At 45.9% G+C, this 16,231-nt stretch overlaps 1 protein-coding gene across 1 annotated transcript; it reads right to left on the bottom strand.

The window, feature by feature from the left end:
• Positions 1–204: 204 nt before the first annotated feature.
• Positions 205–963, bottom strand: LOC146173300 (uncharacterized). Its single transcript, XM_084585171.1, has one exon. The coding sequence runs from the start codon at positions 961–963 to the stop codon at positions 205–207; it is 759 nt and encodes a 252-aa protein (XP_084441297.1).
• Between the last annotated feature and the right edge of the window lie 15,268 nt (positions 964–16,231).

Genomic DNA, 16,231 nt, shown 5'->3' with positions numbered 1-16,231 from the left:
GAGGCCATTGTCGGCACCCCCTTTTGTGTGGCCGCCAAACCGCGGCCGCCTTTGATCTTCCCGACAAAAACGGCAGTCGCCCTCTCACTCTCCTCTTGTGGCCATGAGGACGTCGTTGGGAATGGGGGGAAAGACTCGTTTATTATCACAACCTACAAACGAAAACACGTCTCTTTTTCGCACTGTTCACTGAGGCACTACACACTAGCTGTGCCTAAGCACGGCCACGGGTCGGTACACGGGCTGGAGGGCAGTCGTTGATACAGGGGGATGTTGAGGTGGAGGCGCCGACGAGGCGGCAGGGACGGGCGTGGACAGGGATACAGCGTGATGATGCGCTGCCGCGGCTGCTGCGGGGACACTGCAGCAGCCTGGAGGCGGCGGCCACAGCAAAAGACCGGCGGCTGCCGCTGCCAGTTGACAGCGCAAGAGCCAGGAAGAAGGCCAGGAAGCAGCTGCTAGGTGATGCTGTTGCAACGAGGCGGCGTGCAGAGAAGCCCTGTGCTGATGCTGCTTCAGAGCAGCCGCGTGTAACTGCAGTCGGCTGCCTCTGGCCGCTGACCGTCGACGGAGCTTGCCTGTGCTGCCGCCGATGAAGACGTCGTCGCTGCTTGGATCAAGCATCCAGTAGTTGCCCTTGCCCGGGTCATCGTAGTGGCGCGGCACCTTGACGAAGCACTTGTTGAGACTCAGGTTGTGGCGGATGGAATTCTGCCAGCCTTGCTTGTTGTCCCGGTAGTAAGGAAAGCGGTCCATGATGAACTCGTAGATGCCGTTCAGGGTGAGCCGGCGTTCGGGACTTTGTCGGATCGCCATCATAATGAGAGCGTTGTAGCTGAACGGAGGCTTTTCGCGGCTCGGCGAAGACGTCGAAGTCGACCCACTCGTGCTAGTAGGAGCGGTGGCGTCGTTGCTGATCAGTCGCCGGATGCTGAACGGTCCGCCGTGGTCCTCCTCCGCCATGCTTTTGTGACGAAGAGAGCGCGTCCGTTTGGAAACGGACTCCCTTATATAACCGCGGAGGGCGGAGACTCGGTGAAGCCCTGCCCACTGTCAGGGTCACGCCCCTCCCTTCCTCCGGCATCGATCGCAGCGCCCTCGGCACGCCTTCTCGCTTGGCTCGGCGGCGCCAGTTTCGCGGGGCCGTTTTGTTTCTCGCAAGGAGGACCAGCGGATGGGCGGCAAAGCTGTGATTCGAGTGTTTGATTTCCGCAGCCCGTTCCGGCCGCACGTTGGGCCCCTGTGTTTCGGCGTCGTTGGCCCACGTGGGGCCACGGCGCTAGCTTGTCTTCCGCTTCTCGACCGTGGCGCGGGGGAGAGGGGGCGTCGGCGCACTGCGGCCGAAGTCTCGGGCAACAGCGACGTCGCGCGCGACGTACACACATACAGAACCGCCCTCCCAACTGTCGCGGTGCAGCTTGCGCCTTGAAGCGTGCGAGATGTTCGCATAAAGCTTATTGGTCGAGGGCGAAAGCGGGCACGTCGGAAGAATTCGTTCTTTCTGGCTTTTTTTTAAATATTTCTTTTCCTCCTGTCGGCGCGTGAAAGGGGTTGGAGAGAAGGGCGAGATGAATGTGTCTTGAGAGCAGGGCGGCGATGCTCAAGGAGGCTGCGTGCTTTGATCAAGCGCATGCCCCGCAAATTATAATAACAAAAGGCGAGGATTGTTCTCTCCGATACATTCTTCGAACGCGGGTTCTGCGAAAGCCCATCTTGTATGTAACGCTTTTGTGGCTGAAGGTGTATATTACGGCGGGTGTCGGCACAGAGCCGGTGCACTCGGCAACGACCAGATTCGGAAATGCATCGCCGAGCAGTAGAAACCTGCACTATGTCCCGATTTCGATGGCGGGCTGTATACGACCTGTGCGAAACATGCTTATTGACAGTTGAGCGAACTGAAGAGGGTTACACTTTCATGGCAACGTTATATGGCCTCAGTCCTTACCGTGGCTATATTTCTGTTGGTACGCTGAATAGGGATTTTAATCCTCAGTACACTTTATATGCATACAGAAATGCTTAAAAATATTGCTATTGTGGCGGTGTCAGGCGTTATGGTGTGCCTGCATCGTGTAGAAAGAAAGGAAATACTAATCGCGATTTTAGTTTTAAGTGCTGTGTATTTTATATGCGTGGCTTGATGGAACAACGAAACGAAAGAAACAACTCGAGGTGCTTGCAATCACCATCTGGAAGGCACCATCTCTTAGCATGTCTGAATTGTTGGAATGTACTCGTTAACACATATGCTAATAGCGCTTTGCACTATACCGACATTCTTTGGGAGGAAATGGTGTTCGACGCAGATCGTATAAACGTTACGTGTCCGGGTTGCAAAATTTGATCTCGGCACAAAATGTGATACAGAACTAAGGGATAGATGCCCCTCAAAACAATCGCGTCGAGTGGTTATCATGATGTCATGGTTAGGCCTCCTATCACCTTTTAGCATGACATCTCAGGCATGTAAAAAGGGATTTAAACTGTGCACAACGTTTTGATGCTGGAGGGCCTCGTTTCAGCGGCCTCAATAGGCCGCTTCACTCTGTAGATGTGTATTCGAATACATTTAGCAGTATCTCTCTCTCTCTCTCTCTCTCTATATATATATATATATATATATATATATATATATATATATATATATATATATATATATATATATATTCGACTATATACATTTATCCGTATTTCTCTCTCTCTCTCTATATATATATATATATATATATATATATATATATATATAGAGAGAGAGAGAGAGAGAGAGAGAGAGAGAGATACTGCTAAAAGTATATAGTCGAATACACATCTACAGAGTGAAGCGGCCTATTGAGGCCGCTGAAACGAGGCCCTCCAGCATCAAAACGTTGTGCACAGTTTAAATCCCTTTTTAAATGCCTAAGATGTCATGCTAAAAGATGATAGGAGGCCTAACCATGACATCTCAGCATGACATCTCAGGCATTTAAAGGTGATAGGAGGCAATTTTTAACTTACACACGCACGCACACACACACACACACACACACACACACACACACACACACACACACACACACACACACACACACACACACACACACACACACACACACACACACACACATATATATATGTGGCAGGGCTCCTGCCGAAACCCGAAACGTCGACTCCAAATAAACTTGGAAGGTTGGTTGGTTGGTTGGTTCATAGGAAGGAAAGGCGCAGTATCTGTCACACTTGCTCTGTGGACACCTGAACCGCGCCGTAAGGGAAGGGATGAAGGTGGGATTGAAAGTGGATAGAGAGAAAGGGGGGCCGTAGTGGAGGGCTACGGAGTAATTTCGACCACTTGGAAGCAGTATGAAGCAATTTTTAACTTGTGTATAAGCAACCAAGTACGTCTATTTACTTATGCTATATATATATATATATATACGTGTTCATTATGCGATTGACACTTGATGCGCTGGCCCGATCAGCCAGAAGCCTTACCACCACATGTCAGCAGCCGAACGTCAGCTATAATCGATGAACAAGTTCGTCACATGTTTCAACACGGCGTCATCCAGGAATTTTCAAGTCTTTGAGCGGCTCCTGTTATTATGATTAAGAAGCAAGACAATACATGGTGATTCTGTGCTGATTATCGTCGACTTAATGTTGTGACAAAAAAAAAGAATAAAAAAGACGTGTATTCCCTTTAACGCATCGAAGATGCCATCGACTGCCTTCACGCAGCTGCATACTTCTCTTCGGTTGATTTGAGAGCAGGCTACTGTCAGATACCAATTAATGCACCCGACCGACAAAGAAAAGACAGCATTTGTGACACCCGGCGGTCTCTATATGAGTACGTAATGCCGTTTGGATTATGCAATGCGCCTAACATTTGAACGTTTCCTGCGCGGACTAAAGTGGCAAATTTGTTTATGCTATCTGAACGATGTTGTGATATTCGGCAAAACATTTCACGAGCATAACAGCCACCTCGCCACTGTTCTTGATTGCACTGAAAGAGCCGCCCTTACAAAAATGCGTGTAGGGTTTCTATAGAAATTCGAAAGCGTTGTGTCAATACACGCTGTTGAAAGTCTGTTGATAATCGGCAACATCTTGGATGATGCAGTGTTGACCTCTTGTTGAGCGCTTATGAAATAGTGGCCCATGTGTTTCTTAAGAGCGCTTTTGGAATTTGCGCAACTGAAATTCTGTTGATTTCAGGCTCAAATGCTTCAGAAACTCTGCAAGTGACGCTTTTTGATTTTCTGCTACCTTTCCACTCCTGAACAACAGAAAATAGTACACGACCATCGGTTTGCCAGGAGCAGACACGGGGTGATTTTCATTAATGCAAAAGTAGTACAGTACATCTCCTAGCTGCGATAAGTCACCACATTCTATGTTCTGCTCGACCAATCAACAATCCTGTCTCATCAGTGCTGGTTAATGATAAGCATAGTGAGGCATAAAAGAACAAAACAGATCTTGATCTTTTAAGCCCCATTATACTTACTCACTCATTAACCTACACTAAACTGACTAAATTGTTGATTGGTCGAGCAGAACATAGAATGTGTTGACTGACCGCAGCAAGGATATGTGCTGTGCTACTTTTGCATTAATGTAAACCACCTCGTGCCTGCTCCTGGCTAACCGTTGATCACGCAGCATTTTCTGTTAATCCGCAGCGGAAAGGGAACACAGAATAAAAAATGCGCGTTAATGAGAAAGAAAAAATATGCATCTTTGGTGAACCCATAACATGAGCTGGGTTGTTTATTTGCTTTATTTCAATTCATGTGCAAGGTATGACGCCAGGCTGTTCTTTGCGTAAAACGCTGATACGTCCGGGAACTCCTCGCATGTGATGCTGAAATAAAAAATATAAATCATAATTAAGCTGCGGTATATACTAACCTAAAAATAGAGCAAAGACATTTGTGCGCTGCTCCACGTCATAGCTCAAGAAATTTCTTGTCTAAAATGAGTTGTCACTGTCTTTCACTGCTTAGACGGCATCGACCGCCGCCTCCACAGCTCGGCAGCACTACCACATCGTTCATTTCTCCCTGATAAACAATATATGCTGCTGTCAAAGATCCCATTGTGAATATAAATAGCAAAGCGCAGGTCACAAGCATTACTAACCAGAAAACTTGAAGCAAAATTACCAACTATAGGCACTAAAATGAGTGGAAACAAAAACAAACACTGCAAAAATGGCGGAGCTGCACAGATTCAATAATCCACAATGTGTGACAGAGGCATATTATGATCTCGATAATGTGTCCGTCTCAGCGCGAGTAGCGTATCGAAAGAGTACAGCACTGTGCCGAACAATCCGTCAAAAACGGTCACCGGTTAAAAAAAAGAAAAAATGTCGCCACCCCAACTGGCGTTCCGTCGGCCCCAGCGTCCGCGTAGAGACAAGCCTCGTTCTCTCTCTCTCTCCCCATCCTTTTTTTTCCGACGAGGCTGGTTTGCCTGCTAGAAATATTTACATGCGTGCTTCACCTTGTAGCACACACTGTACAAGACTGGCACAAACACGAATAGGAAAAAGTAAAACACTCACCAAAGTGCAGACGCTCCATCCGCCCGCGCCGGCTTTTCGCCTAGAATCCAAAACGCCTGCGAGTGTTGAACTTCTTAAACATGTCCTCCTTGCGCCGAAGCTGCCGCCCAAGAGCGGATTCCTCCGAAGACTTAAATGCGTACGTTCGCGCTCCAATTTGAACAAAACGATCTTCGTGATAATCACCAGCGAAAAACCTACATACGGTGCTTCGCTCACAGTGCAAGATGCGACCACGGTGGCGGGAAAACGCCAACTGAACTGGCACATCGCCGCACTCAGCGTACCCGCGTCTGCGTGCAAAGAAAACGGGGCGCAGAAGAACAGCTTCGGTGAAAAGGGGGAGCCGCCGCCCCCGCTGCGCGACTCCAGCTATGCTGCAGCCAAGGTCATCTCCGTGAAGACAAACCACGGAGAAGGCAGAGAGCACAGACCCAGCGGGAGCAACCCCTCCCCCCGCCCTTTTTTTCCCCCCAGCCGACAGGAAGTAAACCTCGACCCCTCCGGACATGCTGGCGCCGTTCGCGGGCACAGGGGGAGCACGGCAGTGGCCGAATGCTTCTTTGAAAAGAAGAGTCGCCGATAGAAGACGCGTGCAATCCTGTTTTTTTTTTTTTTATTTCATACGCGAATGTTTTTGTTATGCGTGTTAACTCTATAGTATGCGTGGGATCAATCCGTGATTATTAGAACCCCTCAATGTTTAAAGTGACTTCATTTTAGCATGGTGTCCACTTTAAGAAAGGAAGGAAAAGAAAAAAATAACAGTAAAATTCTCCAAAGACATACAGCGGTGGAGGATTCCAATACAGACTGCACCTCATTTTGCGGCAAAAGCTACGGGCAAAAATACCTAGGCTTGGGCAGAATGTCAGACCCTGAAGCATATATATAGTGAACTTTGCAACTGGTTTAAAAAGCTCTGTCCTGCCCTACATGGTAGGTTCAATCTAGGATCCTGTTTGTTAGTATGATGACTCACTGAACTTGTTTTATGATAAATATAAAATATGTCCTACCACTAAAGTTACCTTCTGCGACATACAGAAGCTGATCCATTACGGATTCTGATTGACATTCAACGATGTATTTGTATTATTAGTGAAGGCTTTGCCATCATGAAGTTTTTAGGGCATATTTTCACTGTGTTGCGAAGCTTGAGCTAAGTGTGCACCGTTAATATGTACTTTTATATAACATGAACGAGCACGCAACTGCATGCTGCTCTTATATTTCCCTTTGCAGAATGGGGCCAATAGTTGATTACAAGTGAGACCAAAAATTCATAACGAAATTGTCACATCATGCTTTTATCATTGGTGCCTAAAACTACTTAAAAACATGGGTCAGCATGAACAGTACACGCTAATTGTTTGTGAACGTTGAAAACTGACAACAAAAAGCACATATAAAAAATAGCACAAAAAGTCTATTGGGTAGAACACAATGAAAATTCTGTTGGCCCTGTAAAGATTGCACTCAGCTGGGGTTGAATGTCTATCGAAATTCAATAAATTCAAAAGGTGGTCAATAGTCCAACAATAGAGTTTCAAAACTCATTTTTGTAAGGGCGGCCTCGTACTCAATTCGAAGAAATGTTACTTCGGCGAACACTAGACACTTGTCCTTGGCCACTTGGTTGATAAGGATGGTGCTTGGCCGGATCCCCAGAAGATCGAGGCTGTAACGAGCTTCACAGTACCGAAATCAGTGAAGGAACTTCGGAGCTTTTCAGGACTATGTTCTTATATTCGCCGTTTTATCCCCAGGTTCGCTGATGCATGCCTATCCTCTTACATGCATTTTGCACAAGGATGCAGCATTCAACTGGACTGCTGACTGTGACTCTGCCTTCCGCCATCTGAGATTTCTTCTGACGTCGAGTTCTATACTGAGCCCTTCTGCCCTTCTGCTCCAATCGAATTGTTCACACCGACGATAGTGGTGTCGGCGTTGGTGCTATAGGCGCACTGCTCAGCTCCACGGTGACACGCAGCATAGCTTATGCCAGTCGTTCGCTGAGCAAGTCGGAACGTATAATTACACAGTGACTGAACAAGCGTGCAGGTGCCCCGCCGGGGTGGTGCAGTGGTAAGATGCCCGACTGCTGCGCCTGAGTACCCGGGTTCGAACCCGACCTCGGCGGCTGCGTTTCGACGGAGGCGAAATGAAGAGGCGTCCGTGTGCTGTGCGATGTCAGCGCACGTTAAAGATCCCCAGGTGGTCGAAATTACTCCGAAGCCCCTCCACTACGGTTCCTCTTTCTCTTTCCACTTTCACTCCCATCTTCCTTCCTTCCCTTACGGCGCGGTTGAGGTGTCCACAGAAAACAAGTGAGACAGTTACCGCACCTTTCCCTTCATATGAATCAATCAATCAGTTGGCAGTTGTTTTTGCTGTGCAAAGGTTTCGTTTTTATCTCTATGGAAATTATTTTAATATCGACACCGCGACCCATTCGCTGTGTTGACTTGTAAACCTTCGTGGCCCCTGTGGCCGTCTCGCGCGATGGGCTGTAGAAATTTAACGATCCCACTTCACATCGGTCAGTTATAGAGTTTTGCCTACGCGTTTCTTTCTGGGATTCTATCACTATAGGTTGCCCATGATATATCCCATCCAAATGGTGTGAGTGGAGGCCAGCCTGTGTGATTATATATGTGCCTACAATGGATCAACAGCAACACGTATAGGCCTATAACAACACCACAGTTTTGGTGTTGTCCAGTTTGAAAAGTATTCTTCTATAGGATACAAAGGGGTAGCCCCAAGGCTGTTTATATGCCCGCCTTGTGATTTGCTCCATTCAGTTTCCTTCCCGCTAGTCCTTGAGATCGGGGGTGGCGTATATCCATTGTGCTTATCGCTAAAGCCTGAACCATTAGGCACAGATCTTTCTCTCTCACTCCTCCTCCTCTGTTGGCTATTCGTCTTGTCAGCCTGGTTGTCACGGTAGTTGTCGACTTCAGTCGGTTTATTTTCTCTGCGGTCTTTCTATTGTCGTGCAGGAACTATATTCCAGGATCGTGAATTTGTCCTCTCTCTACATCGGAATGTATCCTGCGTTGGCGTTTTATTGCGGCCGGATCAAAATAAATTTGAATTTGCTTGGTGAGCACTTCAACTTTGCCCATTCATTCAGCGTTCCTCCAAAAAGTCGATCACCTGTTAAATATTTTCTTCTGTTTCTTTTAACGTCTTTGTTTAAAAACTTGTAACGGATCTATAAGTTGCTTCCGCTGCTTCTTGAGACAGAGTTTACACCAACTGTTTGTGATCTTAGTTCAGTTACGTTCGCACAGTCGAGCGCAGGTATACACACGGTTAGAGTTGTTCCAAATTTTATTTTTAATATAAAAGTCACGGGTCCCCGTTTTCAGTCTTTCTGAGCAGAGCAGTATTCGAATGACTTCGAGTTTACGCTGAGCGCACAGAAACAGTTCCAGCGCATAGTTTTGCAGTCACTCTCCGAGCTGAGTCATGAAACATATTAATCAGTATTATATCCCAGTCGGAAAAAAACCACAGAAAATTCTCTGTTAGAATTTCTGTGCGGTTTTTGACGGGAAACCTGTTGTGACAAAAGAATGTTCTGTAGTAACATCAAAAATTTCTGTATGCTACAACTGAAAAGTGCGACAGAACTACAGACACCAGAAATATACTACAGAAAAACTACAGAACTACAGAAAAATCTGACGTTTACGACAGATATACAGAATATTTTCTACTGGGATATATGATTGCACTTCGACTCAAGAAGAGCGAGCGATATAGTTGCCGATGCGAATTCGCATCCGGCACGAGGACTGCACGCAGTGTACTATGTAATAGTGTATGATACTATATATAATGCTAGTAGTATGTACTATATAGTACTATATACTATTAGTAGAAGGCTAAGACGACGACAACAAGCGCCAACAAGGAGGGAGCTGGCGCCGCCGAAGAAAAACGTCACGCGAACTACCGGTCGGATCCGTTGACTGCTGTGAAGCTGTCCCGACTGCTCTATATAAGTAATGACCTTGGCTCTCGACCGCGCCGTATCTGCGATTGGAAGACGAGATCCGCGGTCCCGATCGAGGTTTGGAATGCAGTATATTCGCTCCGGAAAGAGCAAAGGCGTTGCTCCGGAAGGGCTCCAACTTTATACGATAGGAAATCATCATAAGAATTTTATTATTATTATTATTATTATTATTATTATTATTATTATTATTATTATTATTATTATTATTATTATTATTATTATTATTATTATTATTATTATTATTATTAAAGAGCAATAGAATGAGATTTAAGAAGCGGCAACAGAGGTCTTCAGGCCAGTAATCAGAGAAGTTAGAAACTTTAGTCAAAATCTTGAAAAACCATCTCCTTCTGTTTCCAACCGTTTTCGATATTCTTATGATGATTTCCTATCGTATAAACTTGGAGCCCTTCTTAAGAAGCCCAGCTTTCTTCTCTAAAAAGCTAATATTTTCGTCTGTTTATCTAGACGATGTACAACTTCTAGATCGACACTTTGTTCGTGAAGCCAATATTTATATATCTTTCTAATTCCTTGTTTCTAATTTAGCTTCTAATTGCTAAGACGAAAAATTAGAGACGACTATAGTCCACGTTATTCTCAGTTAACAGCCCTCAGTTCTTCATTCAATTAGGACACATCGTTTCTTTCTTTTTAAGCTTACTTACATTTAGTCGGGACACCCGGGCCCGCTTGCACGAAGCATTTAAGTCTAGTCTTATTCTGATCTTCAGGCTTAATCAAATCTTATTGGAGTCTAAACGTTCCCTAGCCGATAAGACGCTTGCACGAAACAAACTAGACTGGAATAAGACAGAAACTTAAGACTGGAATAAGACTGGAACCTAGGCTGCCTCGAGCAGTCTTATCCCAGTCTTATAGTCAGTCCAACATGGCTGCCCTGCGCTTGGTCTGTCTCGAGATGCTCGCCGAACTCTTGTTGCGCCGCGAACGTGTGTTCCGTGACAGGACGAATCCTCTCGATGCGTTCAGCGAGGAGCAGCTGCAGCGATCTCCGCGTCGCATACAGCGAGAAGCATCCGTAGCGTCATCGGCCATCGGATCGCGACCGCGATGAACGGGGAGGCGCAAAAAAGCAGCTCCGTCTGGCCCCTTCGTCCGTACACCGAGCAGGGTCCATTGTGCGGGCAATTGCGGATCCCCGCGGTCGCTTTTGTGCATCGATCAGCGCTCCAAATAAGCGCCTGCCCGGCCACCGCACCGCGCGCAACGAGTTCTTTATGTCAGGGATGCCTGCTGCACCGCGTGATTCTTCTGTCTGCCACGTGTAGCGGGCTGGCGCGGATGTCAATAGCGCGTCGTCTTCTTTTCGCGGCCGTTGAAACGGCATGAGTCCGTCGCGTTGTCCACACGAGGAAGCTGCATGCCATGGTGTCGCGCGCGCTGACTGTCGTAAATAAGCGAATAAAAGCGAGAGCGGATTTCCTTCCCTCGCTTTCTTGCAGCTTTCTTTGCTTTCTTCGTTACAAGACGTAGCATCTATAGTCTCTGGCTGAAACACTCCAACAATAGCATTGTTAAACTCTATTATCTTCGAAAAAAAATTTTTTTTTTCATCGGACTCCAGTATATACAACTGCGGTGCATTTGCTAAAAAAAAAATATTCTTAAGACTCGTGAAAATTCAAGAGCACTGCAGAATCTGCATTGGGGTAATGCGAAAGCACGGATGCTGCTGTTGGTTGCTGCTGGTTGCTTCTAGTTGCTTAATTCACTTCTTGCTTACCCATTTTAGTCTTTGGTACTTTCAAATTGCGCGCCAATCCCTTCCCATGCCTTTTTTCGGTTCTACTTCCGGTGTCGTGACGTCACATCATTGGCGTTACATTAATTCACTTCTTGTTTACCCATTTTAGTCTTTGATACTTTCCCCACCTTCCTTCCACCCCGCCGGGGTGGCGCAGTGGTTACGGCGCTCGACTACTGTTCCCAAGGACGCGGGATCGAATCCCGGCCTCGGCGGCAGCTTTTCGTTGGAGGCAAAAGGCAAGGCGCCCGTGTGCTGTGCGTTGTCAGTGCACGTTAAAGAACCCCAGGTGGTCGAAATTTCCGGAGTCCTCCACTACGGCGTCTCTCATAGCCTAAGTTGCTTTGGGACGTTAAACCCCCCAAACCAAACCAAACCAAACCACCTTCCTTCCTTCCCTTAAGGCGCGGTTCAGGTGTCCGCAGAACAATTAAGTGTGAGCGATACTACGCCTTTCCTTTCCTGTGAACCAGTTAATATAATTAAATACCTAATTAACCTATTGGCCTAATTATTATTTCGGGCACAACATTACGTCACCATATATCAATTGACGCCACTAATTAACCCCTATCATTTCAAATTGTGTCCGCAGCAATTGTGATTAAGTTACTCGCAATTGCTGCGGACACAATTTTGCGGGCATCTTCTGCGGACAGAAATCTGCGAACATAGCGAAGTAATGTCTTCGCATTAATAAGGTTTCAAAACACCTTACAATGGTGGAGCACCTTCCAGGCCTACAACCAATTTGACAGGAGTTCAGCAGTCCTTTTTTCGGTGATAAGGCGTATGACTCGGCAAACAGCACACATTCTATTAATTTCACCTGATTCGAGGTCAAATTAATCGGTCTAATATTGCCTAAGACAAACATTTCGCTTTGTTTTTTGAGTACAGGTATAGGGACAACTTTTGAAAGGTGTCAGGCATCCGGAATCCATGGGGCTTTAGGAGAGTAATTTATGAGCTCCAATAAGAACTTTGGGAGATTCATCGTGACACTATATGGTGCCAGAGGCTGCAGCAGGAAACCAATTTACTATTTCGGGGAGCTCAGAAAAAAAAAAAAAAAATATATATATATATATATATATATATATATATATATATATATATATATATATATATATATATATAAATAAATAAATAAATACACACACATATATATATATTTATTTATTTATATATATATAAATAAATAAATACACACACACACACACACACCCATATATATATATATATATATATATATATATATATATATATATATATATATATATATATATATATATATATATATATATATATATATATATATATATATATATATATATATATATATATATGTATATATGAAGGAAAGAAGCCAACAGTCGGCGAGGCCAAGGAAAGGGTTGGGGATGGTACTTTGTCTTTTTTTTAATGTTTAGTTGGATAATCACAGAGATTAGTAATGTAATCTGTTTAGGGGAAAGATAATTAAACACAAAGTAGAAGAAAAAACAACGTGCCGATGGTGTGAACCGAACCCACGACCTCCGAATATCGCGTCCGGTGCTCTTCCAACTGAGCTACATCGGCCGCTGTCCCCCCTGCTACTTGCTTGGGTTTTTATGTTGTCTGTATACGAACCTTGAGAGTGTTCACCAGCGCCACCCTCAGCCATGGCGGCGGACGTGGAACGTCCTTTGTTACCGCCAGCGTCACGTAGAAATGTGATCAAGAGCGAGGGCGAAAGCTGTGCTAGAACCCTCTTACGCTACCTATGGCCTCAAGACTGCCAGAACCGAGACCCCCGTAAGCTACAAGCAGATCAATTAAGGGGAAATTATGGTGCTCGTTATAATACATGAAGGAAAGAAGCCAACAGTCGGCGAGGCCAAGGAAAGGGTTGGGGATGGTACTTTGTCTTTTTTTTTTAATGTTTAGTTGGATAATCACAGAGATTAGTAATGTAATCTGTTTAGGGGAAAGATAATTAAACACAAAGTAGAAGAAAAAACAACGTGCCGATGGTGTGAACCGAACCCACGACCTCCGAATATCGCGTCCTGTGCTCTTCCAACTGAGCTACATTGGCCGCTGTCCCCCCTGCTACTTGCTTGGGTATTTATGTTGTCTGTATACGAACCTTGAGAGTGTTCACCAGCGGCACCCTCAGCCATGGCGGCGGACGTGGAACGTCCTTTGTTACCGCCAGCGTCACGTAGAACGTGATCAAGAGCGAGGGCGAAAGCTGTGCTAGAGCCCTCTTACGCTACCTATGGCCTCAAGACTGCCAGAGCCGAGACCCCCGTATGCTACAAGCAGATCAATTAAGGGGAAATGAGGGTGCTCGTTATAATACATGAAGGAAAGAAGCCATATATATACACACTAACAAAGTCAGCGCAGAGATTGCACTGTCACGTGAATGTTTTTGTATTTCGCGGGCTTTTTTTTGGAGCACTGAAAAAAGATACACGTGCGACTTTCTGTGTATCGCAAATAAATAGAATGAGAGTTTCTGAAGGTGCTGTCCAACTTTGCAGATCAGCATTATTGTCTGAACGCAAGAGTTAGTAAATTAGAAAATTATGTTAATTACTAATTAGTTATATGCAAATAAACAATTGCTCGTGGGGTGCAGACGGCTGGCATCTGTATACAAGTGGTTTCTCTGGCCTAGCTGAAATGTTTTATTATTAAGCCTTGAGGCAAAAGTTAGCTTGGACACCCTGTATAGTTCGGGGTATATCCTGTGATACTACAGCGGGTTCGAGTATGTGTTTGTAACTGCCTCCAGGTGACTGACTGAGTTGTGCTGAGTTTGGGGCTGAGGAAAGCTCCAAAGGACCATGTAGAATGCTTTTGTTAAATCATTGAAGCTCTTCAGCCTATATCTTCCTTCACCATGGCTCTCTCTAGCGTGCGACGGACTGAGCGACAACGTTGAGGTTGATGAGACGCGGAGAGACGTTCTCCATATGTGCCGGGAACTAAACTCGACCTTGTTGTCCGGTGAGAGTTTCAAGTCCTTGATTACGGCAGGCTTCCACGTATGTTCTCCCCTTTTGCGTAATTCCTTATTGCCATGAGCGAGTCGCTGACAACGACACTGCAATCGTGATCAATCGATTCTGCACTAGATTGATTGATAAGGTTACTCTTACAACTAGTGCGAAGAATCAGGCTTCCGCGCATGCGCTAAGGCTCAGAGCACCGGGAATATCAGAGTAACAGGAGTGCAGCAGGACGAAGAAGCATGGGATTATGTGACCGCCATTATGTGACGTCAGTACACTGTAACCAGTGACGCCCTTGGGTATTTTTTTTTTTTCAAATTTTCTCAATAGGCTCGCGTAACAACCAAGTACGTCACGTGTCAAACCCTCGGGAAAAGACGCCACAACACGTGAGGCGAAATTGATAAACGAAAGGCGAAGCAAGTTGGCAGTATTTATCCCGGACGGTTCACATGGGAAGGTCATCCTAACCGTGAGGGGTGGAGAAGTCAGGCACAGGAAGTAGGAGGGGGGAGGGGGGGGGGGGGGGGGGGCAAAATGAAAAAGAATCCCCGCCGTTTTTTATTTTTTTTTTCGTGTCCGTACTGTTGGCGGGGAGTTCTGGTGAGGGAAAATACATGGCTTCCAATTTTGCTTATTTCTGTATACACGCGGAAAGGCTATAGCTGCTCGAAGTGACGCCCGCCGGTCTGTTTCCCCGGCGGGTGCTAACAGGGGGCGAGCCCGATGCCCCGCTGAGCTGCGCTGTCACTCTGCACAGCTCTGACACTTCGGTGGGGTCCGCAGATACCACCGCTACCCTCATTGCAACCTCCGCCTTGTGTAGATGTTTATGCTATATCACATTGCGCCTAATTTGCCCCCCCCCCCCCCTTCCTCCTCCCCCCTCCCTCCTGGATGGAAAAGAAAACAGAATAACTAGGAAAAAAATTGTACGGTAGTCCGTATACCTTGTCATTGAGAGCAGCTGCTTAAGCGTCAAGGACATGTAGACAGTGTTCGATGGAAGCCGGCCTCTAATGTTTCAAAATAGACCTTTTCTTTCTTTCTTTTTTTTTTAATATATAAAGACAATTTGTGCAGAGCATTATTGTACCAGTGTTCGCGGATTTCAGAAAACAGGGTACTAATGTTAACTATTATGAGCTGGTTAACGATTTTCTGCTCATTAACTTTTCGCTATTAAGGTTGGACGTCTATAGTTGAATTCAGAGAGTTATATCGGGCCATTAGTAATAGCCCCGACAGCGGTGGCGTAGAGGTATAACATCCACTTCGCTTGTCAATGCTGTTACAAAAATAGGTTTGGGGTGCGGTCTGATGCCCGTCAACACCTCCAGCAATGCACTCCTTCACCAGAACAAGATTTGGCCACCGTAACGTAAATTGGCCTCAACCTCCTGTGAATAATCCAATAAACATCCGGCCCCAGTCCCGACTCCCCAGCGGCTGCGGATCAACTGACCACGGCAGCAGTCAGACCTGTGATGCAGCGGAGGAGCTAAGAATATCTAGCTCCGGTTTTCTTCGAGCTCTTCGAGGAACTAGCAGGCATGAATCAGGATAGTGCTTAGTGAGGTTAAGAGGCCAAACGACGCATATACACGGTACTAAATTGCGCGGGCATCTATTGGGTTATCGAGGTTTACCGGAGAGACTGGCCCTATAGAGTAGGGTTCCTTGTAAATATGCATATCGTTGGTATTGGTAACAGACGAATTCTATATATATCATTAATGATATGGTGGCAGGCATCGCAACTAAGCTTAATAAGTGGTATATAATCTGAAGATTGTACAGGCTTACGCGCCTGCAAATGCTCATGATGACTAGGAAGTTTAAAGCTTCTATATGTAGATGTA

The sequence above is a fragment of the Amblyomma maculatum genome, chromosome 11 (assembly GCF_055883805.1).
Source record: "Amblyomma maculatum isolate TAMU_Amacu chromosome 11, ASM5588380v1, whole genome shotgun sequence".
NCBI classification, from domain to species: Eukaryota; Metazoa; Arthropoda; class Arachnida; order Ixodida; family Ixodidae; genus Amblyomma; species Amblyomma maculatum.
The sequence above is the reverse complement of the archived record's forward strand: the minus strand, read 5'-3'. Positions and strand labels throughout refer to the sequence as shown.

Coding starts and splice junctions, on each gene's coding strand:
- LOC146173300 (XM_084585171.1), bottom strand. CDS start 963: ATGGCGGAGGAGGACCACGGCGGACCGTTCAGCATCCGGCGACTGATC.